Source organism: Rhinolophus hipposideros, assembly GCF_964194185.1.
Source record: "Rhinolophus hipposideros genome assembly, chromosome: 19".
Lineage (NCBI taxonomy): Eukaryota > Metazoa > Chordata > Mammalia > Chiroptera > Rhinolophidae > Rhinolophus > Rhinolophus hipposideros.
Genome location: NC_138065.1, coordinates 49,299,600 through 49,321,743, shown reverse-complemented (window position 1 = coordinate 49,321,743; position 22,144 = coordinate 49,299,600). Strand labels below are relative to the sequence as shown.

The 22,144-nt window shown below is 40.6% G+C and overlaps 1 protein-coding gene across 3 annotated transcripts; it reads right to left on the bottom strand.

Moving 5' to 3' along the window:
• Positions 1-3,212: 3,212 nt before the first annotated feature.
• VAMP4 (vesicle associated membrane protein 4) lies at positions 3,213-22,067 on the bottom strand. 3 transcript variants are annotated; one of them, XM_081026140.1, is made up of 8 exons: positions 21,751-22,067; positions 18,547-18,666; positions 17,612-17,658; positions 14,613-14,663; positions 12,377-12,477; positions 11,383-11,462; positions 8,976-9,027; positions 3,213-3,925 (listed from the first exon to the last, which is right to left on the bottom strand). In XM_081026140.1, exons 2-8 carry the CDS (start codon positions 18,610-18,612, stop codon positions 3,897-3,899), a joined length of 426 nt encoding a protein of 141 aa, XP_080882266.1. In that variant the 5' UTR covers positions 18,613-18,666; positions 21,751-22,067; the 3' UTR covers positions 3,213-3,896. The 3 variants fall into 3 exon arrangements, with proteins under 3 accessions (XP_080882266.1, XP_080882265.1, XP_080882267.1); XM_081026139.1 differs by lacking the exon at positions 21,751-22,067 and adding an exon at positions 21,230-21,534; XM_081026141.1 differs by lacking the exon at positions 21,751-22,067 and adding an exon at positions 19,338-19,517.
• Positions 22,068-22,144: the final 77 nt, after the last annotated feature.

Below are 22,144 nucleotides of genomic sequence, written 5' to 3'. Positions count from 1 at the left end.
TGAGCAAGCTGCTGTGGGGACTCGTGCTTTCACAGCCTCACATTTTTTCTCTTTAATTGGGTTGGTCACACTTTTTTTCAATGCCTACCGACTCATTCCAAGTAGCTTCTTAGAAACAAATAGAAGTCGGCAGAATAAAAGTTGGTGTCCCCTACCTCTGATTTGCTTGATTTTCAGAAAAAGTCAGAGTAAGACCAACATCAAGTGTATAAAGAAGGCCCAAAGCCCTATGTCCGTCTCTGGAGTGATTCTATTTGTCTACAACGTGGCAAACCAGTAGATTGTTTGAGGAGTCGGGCACCTTTCCGCGCCACGCCTCAGTGACTTCACATGGCTTTGTGGGATTTCCCACACAAATAGAAGCCCTACACCGCGTTCTGAAACAAACGTAGAAATGCTTTCAGATTGATCCGTGCTCTTACTTGCCATCACAGAGAAATAAAATGGACTCCAATCACATTTCCATGTGAAAACACCAAGTCAGACTAACAGAACAGTTATCCTTGACTTAGCAAAACTGTGATTCGGTGCAATTAAGGACCTCTTCTAATGGTATTCATGCTGTCATGCGGGGTGGCCTGCGGTGTCTCTGGTCCCGCTCCCCACAGAAGAACGCAGGACATGGTGAGGCCAAAAAGGAACACCCACGGAGCCATAGATGGGGGAGTCATATATTCTCGCTGGCGGCATCCACCTCTGCAATCCGCTCTTGCTAGCTCAGCCACCATCTTCTTGCTAGCCCCCATTTTCTGCTAGCGTAGCCATGGCAGTTATATTAGTGGCCAATGGCTCACTGGTTACAGCTGACGGCCAACTAGCCACAGCTGATGGCCATCCAATCACAGTTGATGGCCCTTTACCACCTGAGCCAGCACCTTTCTATGTGAGGCAGAGAGCCTGGAAACTGCATTCCTGGCTCTGTCCCCACACATGCCCAACAATTTCTTGCATCCTTTCTAATCATAGTGTCTAAACTATGGAGATGGAGAGAAGAGTCAGCGTGGGCGGCAAGCATCTCTGAGTTTACTGACAATGAGACCTTTGCATTTCTTTTTGCTCGCCTCTGGTCTGCCCAGGTATAACCACTTTCAGGACGCCCGCGTGCTGCACAGAACTGAAAGAGGCCAGTCTGTGCCGTAAAAATGCTGGCATTGTAACTTCCTGATGCAGGGTGGTCACACGGGATGGCTGTGACAGTAAGCAACCCGCAGGACAGGGGACACTTCGCATGTCTGCATCTGATGGGCACTGGTCACCCTCCCTCTGCTTTGCATAACGCTCCGTTTTCAACACTGCACTTTCCTTTAATCTAGAATTCCCCAAGTTTATAAAATCAGAGGGCAATTTTCAGTGAGCTTCGTCATGGTAGAAGAGGCAAAAGACCCCAGGTGTTATGGGGTTACAGTCAGAGGGAAGAGCTAATTAATCAGCGTTATCATCACAGAACGGCTGCAGAGATAGGCTTCAGGAATTAAATGAACACATCAGGAGGGAGAGTAGGTTTCAGGCAATCTAAAAATAGGGGCCTGGTTTCACTGGGGATCAGTCAGTATTTACAAAGCTACTTGAATTTTTCTGTTGATCTTCATTGTTGTTAAATGATGATAGTTTTGATGGTGGTAAAAACTTCATTTTTCAAGGGCAGTAGGATCTGAGCTGAATGAGAAAATGACAGAGGGAAGGTGAGGAGGCCTAGCATCAACCTGAATGATGTATTTTTCTTGTTTTTGATTTTAAGAAGGTTCATGTCTCCAAGGTTACAATAGCCATAAACCTGCGAGCCACGTTAAGGGTCTCAGGATTAACCAAGACCAAGAAAGACGAAACGATAAACCAAACCACCACTAGTACAAAGCTCTAACAGTGACACGTCCACCAGTATTCTCAGCAGCAGTATATTTAAACACAAAGAGAGCTACATATGTACACTATTGTCATACAAATGTTTCCTTTATTTTTTATGGTTAAAAGTTTTAAAAATAATTTTATTTTTTTGTATTTCTTTAAAAGTAGCATAGTTTATTAAAAGAAACACTGGAAATATGGATTCTTTTTGAGAAATAATCTTCATCTTCACTGACAGATATCATGGAGAAACCAGATTTCTACACCCACTAGTGGAAAATTAGCCACAGATGACTCTAGTTCCAATCCCTCAAAAAAAAAGACACACATCCATGTTAGGACTGATTCTTTCCATTCAGTTAAAATATTCCCATTCGTGAACTATGTTAGCTATTGAAATTCTAAAAATACTCATTTTCCTGGGTATGCTATTTTGTCAAAAGATGTAGTAGTTATTACATTACTTACGTTCACTGACATTTAGAGTGGAGAGACCAGAGACAACACTCCACAGTATGGAAGACCTTTATCTCTTTTTAAACGTTCTCAGTGAACTATAAAATTTAGCAAATATATTTAGATTTGCATAACTTTCAGGTGTTTTGAGTATCTCTTACTCTGCTTCCTCCCAATTTCTCTCCATTCTAAACAGAACATTTTTTCCTTTTAGTGCTCATCCTGTAGAACTAAAAAGAAAATTCGATGTTTTGTACATTTCGAATTAAAACGACCAAAGAAGTAAAAGCTATCCAGGACACCCCTCCCCCCCAGTTAAATACTGTTTCTTCCTTATTAATCCCATTTCAAATTTAGAGTTACCTTTATGTGTCAAGATACTCATATGCACAAGTTGCTACAGAACCGCTACCTTCACTATAAAAGCTTCCGACACATTAGAGGACTGTGTATTTTCACTCTGACTTTTTACACAACCCAAGGAGGTTAGCACATTTTAAAGGCAACAAGGCATTTTATTGTTATTATGAAAACAGACCGAGCTTGGCTAATGGTGACGCTAGCACATGCTTAGAGACCGACTGATGACCACCAGGAACCTGACTTCTGTTTGTCACTGTGGGCTGATCTGACACTTGATGGTACAACATGTATCTCCCAGGGGGGTGGGTGATCAGGGAACACAAAGTAGCAAATTCTAAGCAGGTGACTTTGCTACTTTCAGTGCTTCTGGTATAAGGGTTAGTTGAAGTTAAAGAGGAAAGCTATTAGCGAAAATAAAATTAGGGAACAAGTTACCCGTGGATTTCGTTCACTCACATTAGGACTGGTCCCTCCTTAGTGGAGGCCAATGGAAAAAGAGACTGGACCGTGGCTTGTGGCTACATGTTGGTCATTTTGAAAAACTCCAATGACGTTCTCCAATAATTTTATTACCTCGTTTCATGGTGACATACCATGCTTTTCACAGTGTTTAAATTTCCCATTTCCATAATTCAAATGCCAAAAGATTACTACACATTCCTTTACACAATCAAAAATAGGTTTACTGGAATGTTTTTAGTTCTAGCGGAAGGCAGCAACATTTACAATACAGCTTTTGTTATACCCACAAACATGTGGAAATTGCTTGCAAAGCAATTGTATTGTGAGAAAAATCTTGCAAATATTGATGGACTGGTTAAGCATCTCTTTTAAGCGTAACGATCTGGTTTTCTACATAGGCCCCCAACTTACTGCAAGAATGCAAGTCCTTATGCCATTAAAGCAACAGTATGAAACATCATTATCAGTGTTTAACTACAGACACAAATCACAAACTGGCAAGTATCTAATTTCAAATTAGATCCTTGGAATATGGCAAAATAGAGGCTGGTTGTCTTCGCCGTAAACATAATTATTAAAAGCACATTTTGCTAGAAGGGAAGAAAACAACAGACATTCTCAATGCTCCAATTTGAAGTGATATTTGCCTCTTTGTTTCTTGAAAAAGAAGTTTTGAAAGCTATACACATGGGTTTCATTTAAATTATGCAGCAATCTTTTATTATTATTATTGTCCCAGATTCTGTTTAATGAAGATCTCTGTCATCAAATCAAGTGCGGTATTTCACAGCTATAAGAACTGCAAGAGAAAGAAATGGAAAAGGAACACGTCAGAATTAGATTCATTATGTCATGTTAGAAACAATATTCCTAAATGTAGCTGTGTCCACTTGTGGAAACAGGTAATGAAGACTGAACTCGCTGAGATGAGAGCTAACAAATGGGAACGGAGAAGCAAAAATATCACAAAACAACCTACACCTCTAACGGTGGCATTTTGATCAAACAGATTATGGCACAACCTTAGCATACAGATGCTAAGGTATTTTAAAAATATGTAATAATGTGGGAATATATTTACAGCATAGTAATAAGAAAGTATGCATATAACCTTAGTTTTTTGAAAAACATTTATATATTAATAGGAAAAGACTTGAAGTTTACATAGTAGTTATATTAACAGTAGCTATCTCTCTGGTAAGATTACAGTTGAATTTAATTTTCTTCTTTATGCTATTCCACATTTTCCAAATTGTCCACTGAAAGGAGAAAATTCTGAGAGGTCCTAAATTGAACTACAGTGGACTGGAGGATAGAAGGGACAGGAGAGGGAAATCAGTTAACACTGCTGGTGATTTAGATCGCAGGCCCCAGGCCCTGGTCCTTTTCTGGCTAGCATGTGATTCAATAAAATCTTTATGAAAAGCTTTTGGCCGTGTTAAGTTTTTTGTTTAACATATCTTTTCAGGAGTGGTATTCTATCTTCGAAGGAGCAGAAAAGGACGAGACTCCCTCAGGACGAGTGTGACATCCAGAGCAGTGCCACTGTGACTTATTATACCAAGGTGAGTGCCTCCTATTTGGCCCCTCCAAAGCCTTGGATTGTGCACCCAACACCCTGGTTGGGCGAGCAAGGGTAATCCCTCAACAAAACATCCATAGGAGGCTATGTGGGATGTGTGGTATTTGTGAGTCTCTGAGGAGACACCCCTCAAGTCAGCTTTATTATTTTTCTGTTATTCACCAGTACGTGTGTCAGTTTTTGAGGGGTTTTTTTTGAGATAAAACTGAGCTCATAGTGACATCTTGAGGCTATTGGATGCAATTACAGTTAGCATTTTCACTTTTGGTTGACCAACGCTGTTAGCTTAGCTCTGAAATTAGATGAGGGTAATTTCCACTCCAAAGAAAAGAAACCACTGTTTCTCTGGCCTTCTCAGGGGTGTTTCCAGGTGACCAGAAATCTTTGCAGAAGTGTCTGGACTCGTTGTCCAAGACATGTAGTGCCTCACAGGGCACCCAACAGAAAAGCATACCCCCAGTTTCTGGGTTAGAAGGAATATTTGTGGCTTGTCTGGATGGTACACGTAAGGGCTTGGTCACCCCGAACGTCGAGCCCCCATGCATATCACGTGGTGCTCAGGCCGCTCTGAGACACGTGACACAGTAGCAACAGACCCGTAGGAAGCAGCCCTCAGAAGCAGCACATTTCAGACCCAAACAGCTTCTCGGCCTCGGTCGATCAAGAACAAAACTTTGACATCATGGGAAGTCAGAACCCCAAAACTCCCCCAGCCCCTCTTCAGGAACCCCGGCTGGTGCTACATGTATAAGAAATATGGGGCGGAATCGTGTATGTTGTTATCTAAAAGGGTTGACCTTACTAAAGCTGACAAGTCTTTGCAATTCCCTGAAAAGGGCAGCCACTTGTGATTTGGCATAATTAATCTTTTTACAGTCAAAATCAGAGATTAAACATACTAAGCAATAACAAAGAAGTGTATTAATTGGAACCCTAGCTAATTATATATACACACAACTGGTCCCTCCTCTTGTGCTTTTTTAATAAAATGGACCAACTTAGCCAAAATCATTTAAAACTCTAATGGCCGTTAAGAAAAAACTAGAAGTCCACATCCAGGGCCCTCCCTTAAAGAGAGAATTCCAAACCTCTCAGGGACATCAGAATGCATTCTTTGATTGACATGTGGAGCCTCCCCGCTTTGCACTCTGCAACTTGGGTAAACCATAAGAGGCCAAGTGCTTACTTTTTAGCTATCATTATAAGATTTCTAAGGATTGAGAATTCTAATGAATCTGAAAAATAATGTTTTCAGTAAAAGAAGGCATTAAGGTATGGAATGCATTTTTGAGAAAATTGTTTAAAAATGGTTTGTCCTAATAAGTTGGTTATTTCTAAATGAATATGAAGAGAAACTAAATTGGACAAGGTAAGGTAGAGGTTTGTGGAAAAACAATCTTGAGAAACTTTGTGTGGTCAAGCTAAATAAGATTAAAATAAATTTAAGTAAATAAATCCAAATAGCAAAAGTAAGCTGATTCAATATCAGAATTTGGGTTTCTCTCTGTTATAAGGACAGTTTTCCTGTACTACTGGTATACTCTTAGTAAGAAATTATTATTTTTTTAAAAGCAAGGGTTTCATGTTTTATTAAGATTATTTCCTATTCTCTGTAACATCAAGTCTTTGCTAAAAAGTAAACCGAGTCTTAACAGTAAAAGAGCTAAGTTTTGCTCACAACTATTTAACTTTCTGTATTCGCTTGCAAAGTCTTCAATTTGTCACCATGATTAAATAAGTAGTTTCACAGTGACTTACGATCCTATTTGACCAAATGTTTTAAAACTTTTGATATGTTTGACAAATGTCCCAAAAATTTAAGTCTGAAAGTTAACTGAGATTTTGTAGGAGGATCTCTGAAACATTTCAAAAAAAAGTTCTCTCTCTTTATAAAAGGGGGAAATTAAACTAATTAGGCCTATTTGATTTGCTAAAATTACATGGGAAGCATTGTCAAACAAAAAATAATTCTGTCTGTATGTACATACTGTTATTAACATGAATGTTCTCAAAATTATATAAAATGTCTAAGAATCCACAATGCCCTGATATGTTTTCATTTGTAATTCTAGTCACTATCTTAAAAATGGTGTGTGTTGCAGAGAAAAGCAAATCTCTTTGTCAACTGTGTTGTAATCAGATCTTTACCCAGGTCAGTTTTAGTCTTTCTAAAACAGAAAGTCTTTCACAGACTTTCACAGATGGTCATTGTTTTACTCTGATGCTTTCTGCCTTCATGTTTTAGCTTCAGAGAGATTCCTGGAAAAGACATCTCCAAAAGAGTTTTTTGCAGCCCCACTGGAAAGGTCCTTCCTGGACCCCTGCTGCCCACTCAGGAAAGGCCAATCCACCTGAATGGTCCGGTACACCCTCTCTGACCTCAATCTTCGCCTGACCAGGAAGAGAAGCTGCTGACATCTCAAAGTAGACTGCTTCTGCCCAAGGTCTAGACCAGGCCTGTATAAACCTGAAGTACTGAGCTGTACGGTACTGCTGATTGCTATACTTCTGACTGCTATAGAAACCTTGTCCTTCGGAGTACTGATAATTCTGGTCAGGCTATGCTGGTCAACTCCCTTGTGTTTTGATTGCCTGTTTTAAGTCACTACTGTCATTAGAAGATGAGAAGGATCTATATGTGTATATTCATTACAACTGTTACTCTTACTCAGGCATAGGAAGATAACTTCTTAATCAGAATTTCCCTGTCCCTCACAAGTGCTGGAAATCTCCCTTGAAAAGAGTATACCAAACCCACTCTTTTGGGAGAGCTTTTCTTCCATAGCGGGTGGGGTGTTGCATCTCATGAATACACACGTGACAATCTACTTCCTTAGGAACCATCGCTAGTAACGTTGCTGCCTCCATTGCAGCACAACAAAGAGCCCATCACAAAAGAGCCCATCAACTCCAGGACAGCGGACACGCTGTCTTCTCCAACGAGCCCTGCTGTTGGTGGTTTAGATTGCATGTTCCAGGACCTGGTCCTTTTGCGGCTACCATTTGGCTCAATAAACCCTTTCCTTTTGAGAGGCTTTCAGGCATGCAAGTTTTTGTGTTTACCACCACCATGGTAGATCCTTGGTATTTGCAGTCGGTATGTTCTATGAAGTCACCACAAACACCAACACTGAATTAGTGTTTACTAAACCATTAACACTAAACCACTAATCACAGGAGAAACACAGGGTTAAATTCCCATGAGCCTCTGGGCACAACCTTTTGTCAGCCAGTCAGTGTGTAACCTTCTGTTATGTGCGTTTCTGTTTATAGACGCCCGTATTTAATACACAGTTGATTCGTTAGCATGAATGTCGTTGCCAACAGCACCATAAGGCCTGAACGAAGCTTACCTAACACACCTATTTTCTCCTCAAGGCACATCACAGCCTTCTTGTACCTAACAACACTAGATGGTGCTTCAGCACTGCACTTGGGACTATTTTAAACAGTGAAATGACAACAAAACATACAAAAGTGTGAAAAACGTGGCACTGAATGCTTTGAGGGACACTTGTTTACTCTATGAGAGTAGAAACAAGAAAGCAGAGCATAGCTTCATTAGACATCAGCAGGAAATGCGCTCATTAGGGACTCAAATGTTTCACCGGTCTGCACCCCTCTGCCAGGGACTGCAAAGCACCTCAGGATTACAAATCAGTGTGAGCTAGCAGGTGAATTCGCAAATCCAGAACCCATAATATGGATGAGGAGCAACTCTATTTCTCTGTAACAAACTCTGTTCTGTGTAAAAAGAGAATATCACCATGGAAATTTTCAAATGGTTATTTTGCGACACTTTCCAAACTTCCATGAACATAGGTCAACAGGCCTTGGAGAAAAGGAGATATTAAAATGACCTGACTTTAAAAAGAATATTAAGTATGCTTTCATGACTGAAATCAACCTCAAACCCAGAACAAAAACAAAACAAAAATTCTCCAGATGACAGTTTTTATCTAGATTTGTCCAACATTATGAAATGCAGGCTGCTAAACCTGAATGTTAATAATAAACAGAAAATGAGTTTTATGGTCCTGGGTGCAATTATAGCCATATTTGGCCTCAAACAAATGACTCAGCCCTGCGTTTACATACAATTTAATAGTACTTTCAGAGATCTATAGATTCTAGGTTAAGAGCTGTTGACTTGAGTCAAAAATCATTACTCAAGTCTGACAGTCATACTAGATAATATAAAAATGAATTAAAATGAACTCCAAAACAAATGATATTCCCCCAAATTAATAATCCAGTAAATACTTACTGATAATCACCAACAAAAGGACAGCAGCAACCAAAGCCATGATAGCTTTAATCTGCAACACACAAAAAGCATAAGAAAGTTGTATTAATCTTGACTTGATTCACGTGACTATGTCTTGTGCTATTTACATTAATTACACTTACTCATCAATGAACAAATAGGTTCATCCCTGGAAAGGTTTTCTAATTTTTTCTCATATGAACTTGCTGGCTATTGGTATCTTTTTGTTAATAATCAGAGTTCCCCAAACCTGAGGGTTTTGCTTGCCTGGATTGTATTGTTCACGGCTGGACTGCACAGCTAATAGTACCCATCAGAGCTGTCATGGGCCTGGACTCTTGTCTATGATTTCTAACATTTATTTCTAATACAAGACCAGGAAAAGTATATTTTACCAACTCTGTTAACAAGCGTCAGGATATGATCAATAACATCAGCATCCAATACAAATGATTTAACACACACAGTATAGGCAGCATTTTTCACAGCACTTATGCGTATTCTCAGAGTATGTGAGAATTCTGTTAGTTTTTGCTCCCCTTACTTCTCGGCATTTTTATCTCCATTTTGGGGAAGAGAATGTAGATTCTTCATGAATAACCTTATGTAATAAAAAACTTGCCTAAGAGCATTCTGGGTGCCAGTTTTATAGTGGAGAGGAGAAACCTTCAGCTGCTTAATGTTTTAAGCTCACATCATTTCTCTTTATAATATTGTCATACTCCTCGTTTAATCCCAAAATGCATAAATTATAAATTGATTTGATTTTCCTGGTGAATTCAAATGAAAGTCTTATTTTCATCAAACATTTTCACAGCAAACTGATTAAAGATGGTTCATTCAGCAAAAAAGATACAAGTTATTAAAAACACAGGAAACATTCTGTGAGTATCACAAATAGCAACCAGAAGTAGCCAATGAAATGTTTCTAAAATAGAAATGCTGGTGACATTTTAGTGGCCTTACATTTATGACAAGAACAAAGTGACCAAGAGAATACAGGGAAGTTTTGCAATTTGGAGAAACAAAAAATGCAGAGTCAGACTCAGATCAGATGGGTAGAAGTCCACTTTCAGTAGCTGTCTGGGTCCACGTTATTCTATAAACGATGAAGTATTTTAGGGATGACAAAGTGATTCAGAGGATATGGGGAAGCTTTGTTGCTTTTTTTTTAACCTGAAAGTAATTTCGAAAGTAATTTCGAATTTTACGGTAGTTTTCAACTTCACCCAAAATACGTATCAATTTGCCATTACGATTATCTTTTTGTGCCTGCGTGAATGGCTCACCTGTGGGGAGAGGAGGTGGCTGCCTTATGGACCTTTTATTCTTCCAAATTAGTCTATGAGATAGAAAACTTCTATAGACATAGAAAACTTAAATAAAATGTAAGATTTATAATCTAAAGAATAAAGAATTTAAAACGAAAAATTTACATTCTAGCATGGGGAGCAATAAGAAGTATTTCCTAAGTTCTATTTCTGAAAGCAAGAGTTTCAACAGGTAGACAGACAAAAAGAAGCAAATCCAAGGCAAATCTTGGAGGAAATCCTTGGTATATGTCAGTCAAATTTAGAAACTATAATTACTAAACTTGAAAATGAGCGATTAAAAATAACGAGTTTATGTCTAATATTGTCAACAAAGCCAAAAATGATATACAGAATCAGGAAGAAAAAAAAAAGATTTGCTCAAATGCCATAAAATTTGCTATAAAATCTTAAAAGAAACATTTCCTGTTTAATGAGTAATAGCCATATTTGATTTAAGAAGTAAATTCATTTCTATAAAATGTTTTGCAGGAATACATTAGTATATAACAACTCTCGTATTTTTTCTTGTTAAACATTTCTCTTATTTCTTATTTCTCTGAATAATGAGGGATAGTGGGATTTTTTTTCCCTTAGCCACATTTGCCATAATGGATTCTGACACATAAACTGCTTCCTTCCCCCCCTTTTTTTGTAAAAAACAAAAACCAAAAAAAAGTTTGTTTTGTAAAAACAAACAGAAACACCCAATAATATTTTCCTTTAGCTTCCATTTATCTTTTTAACATCTCTGTGTAGTGCCATCGGCTGTTCCAAAAGTGCTTATGAGGAATTATAAGAAATTAATATTTAAGTTTAGAGGTAACTGAATTACTAACAAAACGTAGATCTCTTGCTATGAGGAAATTCATGGAAACATCATATTAGGCATTGTTGGACTCCTTCAGTGATTTCTGTCTCAAGAGTTATTAATTCATTCAACAAACATTGACTGACTTGCTACCCTGGCCCGTTCGGAAGACCCAATGGAAAGGCAGCCGCGGTGTGTGTCCTCACGGGGATTACAGCCTACAGCCTCCTAACTCCTGTTGTTGAAGGCGCTCGCCCACCCGCACAGCATCTGCTCATGCACTTACTTTGCACCCACGCCACCACATCTGCCTTCGAAGTTGTTTGGATCTGTTGCTAAAAGCAGTTGCGTTATCCGATAAGCTTTCTACATCACATAGAAGAAGGAGAGAAGGATTAAATCACATAACAGGGTTCTCCGGTCTAGTCACACAAAGAATACATTGATTTCTACTTCTGCAAATGTATTCCCCTTTAAACATGAAAGCAACATTTTCCTTTTCTACCCACAAACTCTTGGCATTCTGTATTTTTTTTTTTTTAAAAAAGGCAAAAAAATGGCTGCAGGTCAATTTGCTCAGTTCATTTTGATAATAAGATTAAGAGAAATCTTCCCAGGGCCTCAACTCTTTCAAATAAACTTATGAATTCTGGTAACAAAATACTTTTGAAAATTCAATTACTTGGCACATTTACAGAAAAAAAATCACATGTGGAGAAGGTTAGATTCTTAGGAGATACCAAAAGTGACTGCTTTAGAAGCAAAACAATATGAATTTTAAAAGTGGTTAAATAAGTTTCCTTGGTTAAACAAGTCTGTCAAGGAATAATCAGATATTCAGCCATTCATCATTTAAACAATATTTGAGTATCTAGTATGTGCCAGGAACTGTTATAAATACAGAGACTAACATCTGTCAGTAAAGAAAGGTTACTAAGTTACCAGAGAAAGCATACGATAAAAGTATCAGGTAACTTTGAAACACGTGTTGAAAAGAAGTGATTACATTTCTCCTCCTTGAGATGATCAGAAATACAAAACACATCAACGTGAGACAAAAGAAAAACATAACTCTAACTCTTCAACAACTGACCAATTAAAGAAACAATGCAACAGCAAGATTCAAAGTAAAGAGAGCTCAAGTTAAAACATTAAAATCATAAAGTTAAAAACAAAATATCATTTCCTAAGTCAAGATTCCAAAACTTTGGCTAGAAAAGTAGAAGTAAATTATTAAAACATAGATTAGTAATGTCAAGAAATTTATGAAATATCTGTACCTGATTTATCCTGTAGTTCATCTAGTCTCTCCCCTCTTTCAATTACCTTTGTAATATTTTCTTGCATGACATCAATAACTTCATCCACCTGATTCTGAACACTAGTTTAAAAATAAGATTAAAAAAGTTATTTATTGTTCTTTTGAGAATTTTATAACTATTGGAACTTTCATTAGACATGATTGAAATAGCTCAGCAAAGTAGGGATAGAAGAAACATACCTCAAGGTATATAAAGGCCATATTTGACAAATGCACAGCTAACATCATAAGCAATGGTGAAAAGGTGACTGATCCATGTATATATTTTGATACATGTATATATTTGATACATGTATATATACATGTATATATTTTGATATATATTTTGATATATATCCATGTATATATTTTGATGTGTCTCCTCGGGTAAGGGAAACATAAGAAAAAATACATAAATATCAAATTAAAAAGTTTCTGCACAGTGAAGGAAACCATCAACAAAACGAAGACACCCTACTGCATGGTAGAAGATATTCGCCAGTGATACATCAATAAGGGGTTAATATCCCAAATATATAAACAACTCCTAAAACTTAACACCAAATAAACCAATAATCCAGTTAAAAAATGGGTAGAGGACCTGAAGAGACATTTCTCCAAAGAGGACATACAGATGACCAATAGACATATGAAAAGATGCTCAACGTCACTAATCACCAAAGAAATACAAATTAAAATCACAGTATCATTTCACACCTGTCAGAATGTCGATCATCAATAAATCAACAAACAAGTGTTGGTGAGGATGTGGAGGAAAAGGAACCCTTGTGCACTGCTTGTGGGAATGTAGACTGGTGCCGCCACTATGAAAAACAGTATGGAGGTTCCTCCAAAAATTAAAAATGGAACTACCCTATGACCCAGAAATTCCACTTCTGGGTATTTATCTAAAAAATTCAAAACACTTAATTTGAAAAGATGTATGTTCAGTGCCACATTATTTACAATAGCCATGATCTGGAAGCAACCTAAGTGTCCATCAATAGACAAATGGATAAGGAAGATGGGGTACATACTTATACAATGGAATATTACTCAGCCATAAAAAAGAATGAAATCTTGCCATTTGTGACAACATGGATGGACCTTGAGGGTATTATACTAAGTGAAATACGTCAGACAGAAAAAGACAAAAACCATATGACTTCACTTATATGTGGAATCTAAAAATCAAAATAAGTGAACAAACAAAACAAACAAATTCATAGAGACAGAGAACAAGTTGAAGGTTGCCAGATGGTAGGGGGGTTAGGGGAATGGGTGAAAAAGGTGAAGGGATTAAGAAGTACAAATTGCCCGTTAGGAAAATAGTCACAGGGATATAAAGTAGAAAATAGGGAAGACAGTCAGTAATGTTGTAATAACTGGCGTCACCTGGGCATTAGACTCACTGTGATTGCTTTGTAATGTATATAAATGTCTAATCACTATGTTGTACGTCTGAAACTAATATAAAATTGTATGACAACCGTACTTGAAAAAAAACTTTCCTTAAAAATGATTTATTTTATTTTGCTCTTCTGCTCAAATAATTTGAGATGTTACATGTAAAAAAATGAAATATTATATGTTATAATAATAAACATAAATCAGGAAATTTAGTCCTCAAAAAAACAAGTAACTGAAGAAATAGTTATGGTCCTAGAATCTACAAACAAAAGGCTCCATGGAAATAGGCAGATTAATTGGAACAGAACTCATAAAATTCCAGATTAATTCATACTAGAGTATCATTAACCTAGGGAAAGTAGCTCAACAACATGGCACAATTATGCTAACTAAATGGATTTGACATAAGGTAATCAAGTTAAGAAAAACCAACAACCAGGTATTACATTTCCTTAGCTATCATTCAGAGGTAGCTTTGTGAAAAGAATTACTAGGTTTTTAAAACCCAGGAGTTATATTTTGTCTGCATCAGGGCTCAGCAAATTTTTTCTATAAAGGGCCAGTTAGATTATAGATAGTTTAGACTTTGTGGGCCATCAGGTCTCTGCCATAACTACTCAAATCTGCCATTGCAGTTTGAAAGCAGCCACAGACAATAAGAAAACAAATAGGCATGGCTGTGTTCCAATAAAACTTTACAGACAATAGGTGGCAGCCAGATTTGGCTCAGAGACTATAGTTTACCCATCCCTGGTCCACAGGAGATATGATAACCATTTAAACAAATGAGTATCTCAGAAACTTACTGCTTAATTTTATCATTTCTAGGTCCAAATCTTGGTCCAGATGGTCCCCTTCTGAAAACAAAATACCAGGTGCGTATTAATGAGAGGATTAACAAACAAAAACAGAAAACACACAATCAAGCTGAATTCTAAACATGGATCAGTCATTTGTAAGGAACCACATTTTATTGGTATTGTTGGAACTGAATATGTAATCATGTCTATACTTCATTGGTACTTAGTGCTGGCCCCAACTAACCGAATTCTTCTGAACGTTATTAACTTTCAGAAAAGTTAGGGTTTATATAGTCCTCAGTTACACACAGGATGTTCTAATGATTAAACTTTGAAGTACCATAATAACTAAGGTACCAGTGAATACGAACAGCTTTATAATCATCATAGAACACTAAACGTACAATTCACCTTGAATTTGGGCTATAACGAAATGCTGATTGTCAGGGATGGATACAGAGAAAAATCCATTCCAAACACTAATATTTTTAATGTATGTTTCTTGATGATTCATCTTAAACTTACCAACATGGCTAAAAGGAAATGTAAGAGTCTATGAAAACACCGACATTTCTCAAATTATTACTTCTCTATTATAGTTGAGCGCTGTATCACATTTTAACGAATTTTAATATTCTAGAAATGAAAAGTTTTGGATATTTTAAGAAATTACCATTCTTCTAATGATAGAGAATAAGGTATAAACCATAAAACTCCAAAGCAAATAGGTTCTGTATCAATTAAACACTAACTCCCCATTCCCCTCTCCTCTCAGCCCCCCCACCCTAACCTCCATGCTACTTTGTCTCCATGACTTTGACTACTTTAGGTACCTCATATAAGTGGAATCGTGTAACATTTATCCTTTTGTAACCAGCTTCTTTCACTTAACATAATGTCTTCAAGGATCATCCATGTTATAGCGCATGTCAGAATTTCCTTCCTGTTTAAGACTGAGGAATATTCCATTGTATGTTTATATCGCATTTTGTTTACCCACACTCATCTGTGATGAACACTTGGGTGGCTTCCAACTTTTGGCTATTGTGAATACTGTTGCCTAGTTTTTAAAAATTATTTCAAGAACTTTATTTGGTTTCTCTCCCTTTCAACACAGACAAAACCATAGCGTGTGGAAGTTGCATTTTGAACAAGCAGCCCGTTTTGTTGTCAGGCCTTTGGATGAGATATATCATTACTTGGGAGTGGACCTCCAGTGGTGCGTGTTGGCCGGGAGAGTGTTTCCCACAAGAGTAGCTAACTTACGTTCAGGTAATCATTTCATATAACCAAAGCATCTGGCCTTCTTTTCAATACTGAGTTCCTTTTTGACAGGTAGCTATTGCTGTAGCCTAAAGCTTCTCCCAGTAATTGGCACTGTGAGCAGTGAGCTTTTTGACTCTGTAAATCTTGTCACCTATAGGAAATCTTCCCAATTCATCGACCTTCCTGAGAAAAATACTACTATTTTCTGTTATTGGATTTGTTTTCTATCCTGTAGGCTCTTTTTGTGCATTGCTTCATGGCTGTCAATTCTTTCTTATAAAATCGTTTTATCTGGGGAAAAAAGTCTCTACAAAAAGTTACATTACAACAAAGAGGGAGGTAAATGTTTTCTCTTAGGCAACCCTGCCCCCCTCCCAATCAATCTCCAGAGAAAACTCTTGAACAATGTCATCCTTCCTGATTTTGAAAATACAAACCTAGGTCTGTGAGGGAGTCCTTTCTAATCATAGCTGCAAAGAATTGATCAGGGCAACTAATTCTGACAAAGTATCAAGGCGATTCAATGGGGAAAGGACAACCTTTTCATCAAATGGCGGTGGAACAATCGGATAGCCCCCTCCACGGTTATCCTCAACCATATATACAAATTAACTTAAAATAGATTAGAGGCCTAAATGGAAAAGCCAAAACTGTAAGACTCCTACAAGAAAACATAGGAGAAAATTTCAGTGACCTTGAATTTAGCAAAGACTTCTTAAATAAGCAAACACAATAAAAGAAAATAATCAATTGATTTTATCAAAATCAAAACTTTGATTTTTCAAAAGATACTCATGTGAAAATGAAAAGATTAAGTTATACTAATTGGGAGAAAACATTTGTAAAGCATGTATCTGACAAAAAATTTGTATCTTGAATACATAAAGAACCCTTACAACTTAATAAGAAGACAAATTTAAAATTGGGCAAAACATTTTAACAGGTAATTCATCTAAAAGATATGGGGATGGAAAATATGCCTTAAAAGAACAGACGTTCAACATAATTTGTCGTTAGGGAAATGCAAATGAACACCGTAAGGAGACACCACTCCACACCCACAAGAATGGCTAAAATGAAAGAGTGATGTACGCAGGGCTGATAAGGAACTGGGGCATCGAGAGCTCTTTCGATGCTCGATGCTGGTGGGACACCACTCTGGAAAACAGCTGTAAACATCTGTCAGCCATTCCACTCCTAAGGATTTATCTAAGAGCAGTGAAAGCACATGTTCACACAAAAATGTGTACGGAAATGTTTCTAGCAGCCTTATTTATACTAGAAGGAACACAGAACTGCACCAAGTACCCATCCATTTACAAGTGAATGGATGAATGAACTGCAGTGCATTCATACAATGGAATACTTCTCGGAAATAAAAGGAAACAAACTAATGATACGTGCGATACCATGGATGAATCTCAAAATAATTGTGCAGGGTGAATTAAGCCAGTGTTTTAAAAGAAGACATAATGTGTAGTTCCATTTATAAAAAAAAAAAAGTCTAGAAAATACAAACTGTAGTGATAGAAAGCAGGTCAGTGCTGCCTGGGCGTTGGGAGAATGACGGACTGCCAAGGGGTACAAGGAAACTTCTGAGGTGATGGCTATGTTCAGTATTTGATTTTGGTGATGATTTCACAGGTTTACAGTATGTATGTCACAACTCACATTGTCCACTTTATGTACATTTTATTATATGTCAATTACATCCCAATAACGCTGTAAAAAAAACTTACAGAAAAAAGTCCTCTTCTTCATCTGAGTCATCTTCCAAAAGATTTCTCTGTCAAAAAAAGGAAGACAGAAAAAAAAAAGACGTGAGGTTTCAGATTCAGAGGGCTTACAAACTGTTAGGGAAGAGTAACAAGTTCTATCCTGGTGAAATTTCTTAACTCCAAGCTTCCAGAGGAGGGAAGAGGAATTACACATGCTTCCTTGGAAGCTCAAAGACATAGAACCACATCTGCAGACTTTCTGAAGAAAATGCTATTGTTACTGGAATCCCATGACTGACCACAGGGCAGAAAAGTCACTGAAGTGGGTATGGGAGTGTGGAACTCCATCAGGAAGGAGTGAGTCCTTTCTCCTTCCTCCTGCCGTCCCATCTCTCTGTTCAGTAGTCATTGAACAAATATGCTTGAGAATCTTCACATGCTAGGCACTGTTCTAACTACCAAGCACCAGCTTTGAACAATACAGACAAGATCTGAGCTCTGACAGAAAAATATCTGATGGTGATAACTGCTATGCAGAGAATGAAAACAGTGATGGGACAGAAAGCGACGGGGTGGCTTCAATGAGACTAGGTTGTCATGGAAAATCACTTGCAAGAGGTGAAATTGAAGCTGAGATCCAAATGATAACAAAGAGCCCGAATAGACCAGTGTGACGAGTCTTCTCCGCCAGCAGGGGGACCAGCTAGTGCAGAGAACCTGGGTGTATCAGTCATAATCCGTGGGAATGGCTTGAGTTTTCCCCTTATAAACAAAAACTATACGTGGGCAGAGTTCAAAAAATTCCAGGCAGTATCTGTTTACAAGAAATTCACCGAAAACCAATGTTAAACAAAAGATGGGAAAAAGAGGTAGAAAAGATACAGCAGCAAACTCCAACAAAAAGAACAGTACAGTCAGCAATATTACTATTTTAAAGCTTAAGCTTCTGAACTTACCCTTTCACTTTTCACAGAACCAGTGACATCATCATCATTTAGGTGGCGCTTGAACTTGGGAGGCATATTTCTTGCTCTAGAAGTACTCTTCTACTTCCCAGCAGACTAAGTACTCACCACCTTAAAGAGAAAATAGATTACATCAGATACGAGACATGTGGGTATAAAGTAAAGCACTTACAACAACAGAGTACAGGCCCTGTATGATGGGGCTTCCTTCACTTCTCTGACTTCCACTACTCTCTTCTCAGTTGCTCCACTCCAGGGAGGGTGCACGGCCTCCATGCTAGGCTTCAATACAAGAGAAATCATTAAAACCATGAGAAAACGGATGTAACTTTCTTAGGACATGTTAAGGGAATCAGTGACGAAGTCTTTATAAAATGAAAAAGACTGTATGTGCAGGAAAGGGGAAAAATAGCACGTGCTTCCCTGAAAAGGAGACATTAAATGCTTTAGGATTTTAACTCGGAGTTAGAAGACAGCGAAACACTTCCAGTTCTCACTTGTAGTTAGTTGCTTGAACAGTGATTCAGGGTCCTCATCTGTAAAATAATGCTTTCTAGGTTTCTGCCTGGAATTAGGATGGTCTAAGCAAATACATGCAAAAAAATTCTGTGAACTGTAACATCCTTTTCTGAAGCAGAGCACTGAGTGTTCCAAGAAAAGGGATCTTGGGTAAGTATTGTTCCACAAAGCTAGTTTCCCCGCCCCCCACCACAGAAAATCTCACAGCCTTTTATATGCAAATACGCAATTGTGGTTTTCCAGGAAAATGCTTGAGTACATACGCAACATCCTCAACTTTTCTTGAGAAAAAGCTGACATATGCAAACATGAGTTTTCAGAATCGTGGACTGGAAGACGGATGAATAAGAATAGCTAAGGTACGCCCAGTGTTTTACTGTGTGCTGGCACTGTGCTCAGTGATTTATATGCATTTCCTTTTACTTCTTTGAAATACTGGAAAACTAAGAGAAAGCTAAGTCTTAGCAAAGATAAGTAACTAGCAGTGTTAGTCACTCTGCTCATTGAAATAGAAACACAGGCCTACATTAATCAATGGCTGCGCACGATCAGTTGTAACGGTTACTCAATGAGTTGCCTGCCCATCAGGTCACACAGTTCTGTTCTAGAAAGAGCCTTTCCCTATGACAACCCAGCAGCCCTCTTTCCTCTTCCACAAGAAACTGAAGATCCATTCGATATAGTTAGACATCAGTTTGTTGGTTAATGTTATACACTAAAAAAAAAAAAAAAAGAAAAAAAAAAAACAAGCCCAGAATACAGTTTCATAAACCAAACAAAAGTTATAGTTTAAGTTGGCTTCCTGTCCAGACAAATCGAAATCAATTTTCTTTGATAAGACATGCTTCCAAACCAGAAACTTAACCACATGTAACAAAAACCAAATTCTTGTAACAGTTCTAGTTCCTCATTCCACAATTTCTGTGCCGTACGCCTGGCCCATTTTAGTCCTCATACTTTGGTTTCAGAATAATTCATTCGCGCAGACATGTTAACAGGACGCAGGGAAACACAAATGCTGATGGCAGCAACTGAAGAACTTGAGCTCGTCTTTTAATTATATCTGCATTTTAGCTACATGGTAAACCCTACAAAGGGGCTGACTCGACACTCCAAAGCCACTAACAGGCAGAGTTACATAATATCTCTTTATGAAATACACAGTGAGGCTATTAACTTAACGGTGAGCAAGCCCGATATGCAGGTCCCGTAACCCAGGGAAGGCAAGACCCCAGTGTCTGACACACGGAACAACCGTCAGCACAGCAGCAGACAGATTAATTGGGCACCGAGAACTACAGGGCACTTGGTGGCTTTTGTACCAGACGACTCGGAGAAATAAACCACGCTGAGAAATTAGACTTATCCATCCATGCTCCACCCAAGATTTCTCCTGCAAAAAAGGGCACATGCATGCATGCAGGTGGTGCGTGCTCTGCTCGGTGGCTTGACACGGAATACACTCCTAACCTGTTGTTTAATAAAGGTTGGCTTCTGTTTTAGTTCACGCAAAAAAAACAAACAAACAAAAAAACCCAACCCAAACAAATAAACAAAAACCCTACGTGCTTCATTTCCCCAAAAGCCTGACTGTGGGCAGCGGCCTCCCTGTTCCCCGCCCGGACGCCCCGCGCCCCCTTCCCCACGTCTCGCGTGCAGCCCCGGCGGCTGAGCCTCGGGGAAGCGAGAGCCTCGGCGCGGCCGCGGCGGGACACGCGAGCCCGACACCCGTCCGACCGCGAACGCCGCCCCCCTGCCGGGCAGTATGAGCGCGGCCGGCCGGCGTTCGCGCCCGAGCCCTTTAAACCCGGGAACCGGGCCCCGGAGCCGGCAGCGCCGTCCGCCTCGCACGGTCCGTCAGTCGCAGCAGGTCGGCTCCCAGTCGGTGCTCCGCCCCCAGAGCCCCCGTCCCCTCGGGCTGCCCCGCTCCCACCGCGGCCCCGCTCGCCCAGCGCGCCCTCCGTCCCGTGCCTCGCCCCCATCCGCACGCCCCGTCAGTCGCCCTTCCTCGCGGCACCCCGGCCGCTGCCCCCGGGCTCCCTCCCCGGCCCCCGACGCTGGTCTCGCAGGCCGACGCGGACGGTGGGAGCAGGGGCGTCGTCTCCGCCTCCGTCTTCCTCGCACCCCCCCCACGGGAACAGGCGGGCGCCCGTACCTGAGGCTCCCGGCCAGCTCCGGGCAGCTCTCGGGGCGGGGGGCGCCGGGCGGCCGGGAGCAGGAGGAGGCAGGTGGGGAGCCGAGCCAGCGGGCGCCCACCCGGCGTCGGCCGCTCCGCCGCAGCTGCGCCCCCGCTCATCGAGCCGATCGGCGCTCCGCGGCCGGCGCCAGGCGGAGGGGGCGGGGCCAGGCCGGCCGAGCGCCGAGGGGGTCGATGCCGCGCTCGGCGCGCGCTCGTGCCCGAGGGCCCGGTGGACGCGCAGCCTGGATCCGGATTCCCGGGGTCGCGTCGGGCTTGTGCTCTTGGGAGCGGCTTCCCAGGTCGCCTTGCGGCCCGGGCGTGCGCGGGGCTTCGGGGGAGGTGCGGGCCGCTCTGAGACGGCGCGCGGGACGCTGCTGAGACCTTAGCAGGTGCTTCGTGCGCGGTCCCCGGCTAAGGAGGCCGAGGAGAACACGCGGGGCGTGGGCGTGGGCGTGCGAAGCCGGAGGACCGGCTGCGGGGCCGCCACGGTGCCTTACCTGGAGAGGGGAGACCCGAGTGACGCTGGTCGATGGACTCGGAGTGGGACGTGCAGGGAGGGTGGGGGTTGCTACTCCAGGCGCCTGGTTTGCACGTGAGGGGTCTCCGCCCCAGGAAGCGTCCCTCGCGAGGTCGCGCAGCGCGTGTGCGACCAGGACCCGCGCTGCTCCCCGCGCCCTTCCGAGCCCGCACTTCCCGCACGTGCGTCCGGACGCGGGCACCACCCGGCGCTCGGGTTTCGGCGCGAGTCACCCCCGCGGCCCGCGCCGCGCAGCCCGTTAAGCCCGCGGTGCCGGGCGTCGTGATTCACGACGTTGTCGCGTAGCGTCCCCGCACACGCCGCGCTGCATCGCGGCGCTCAGTGTGTTTCCCCTAGGACTTACTCGCCACGCG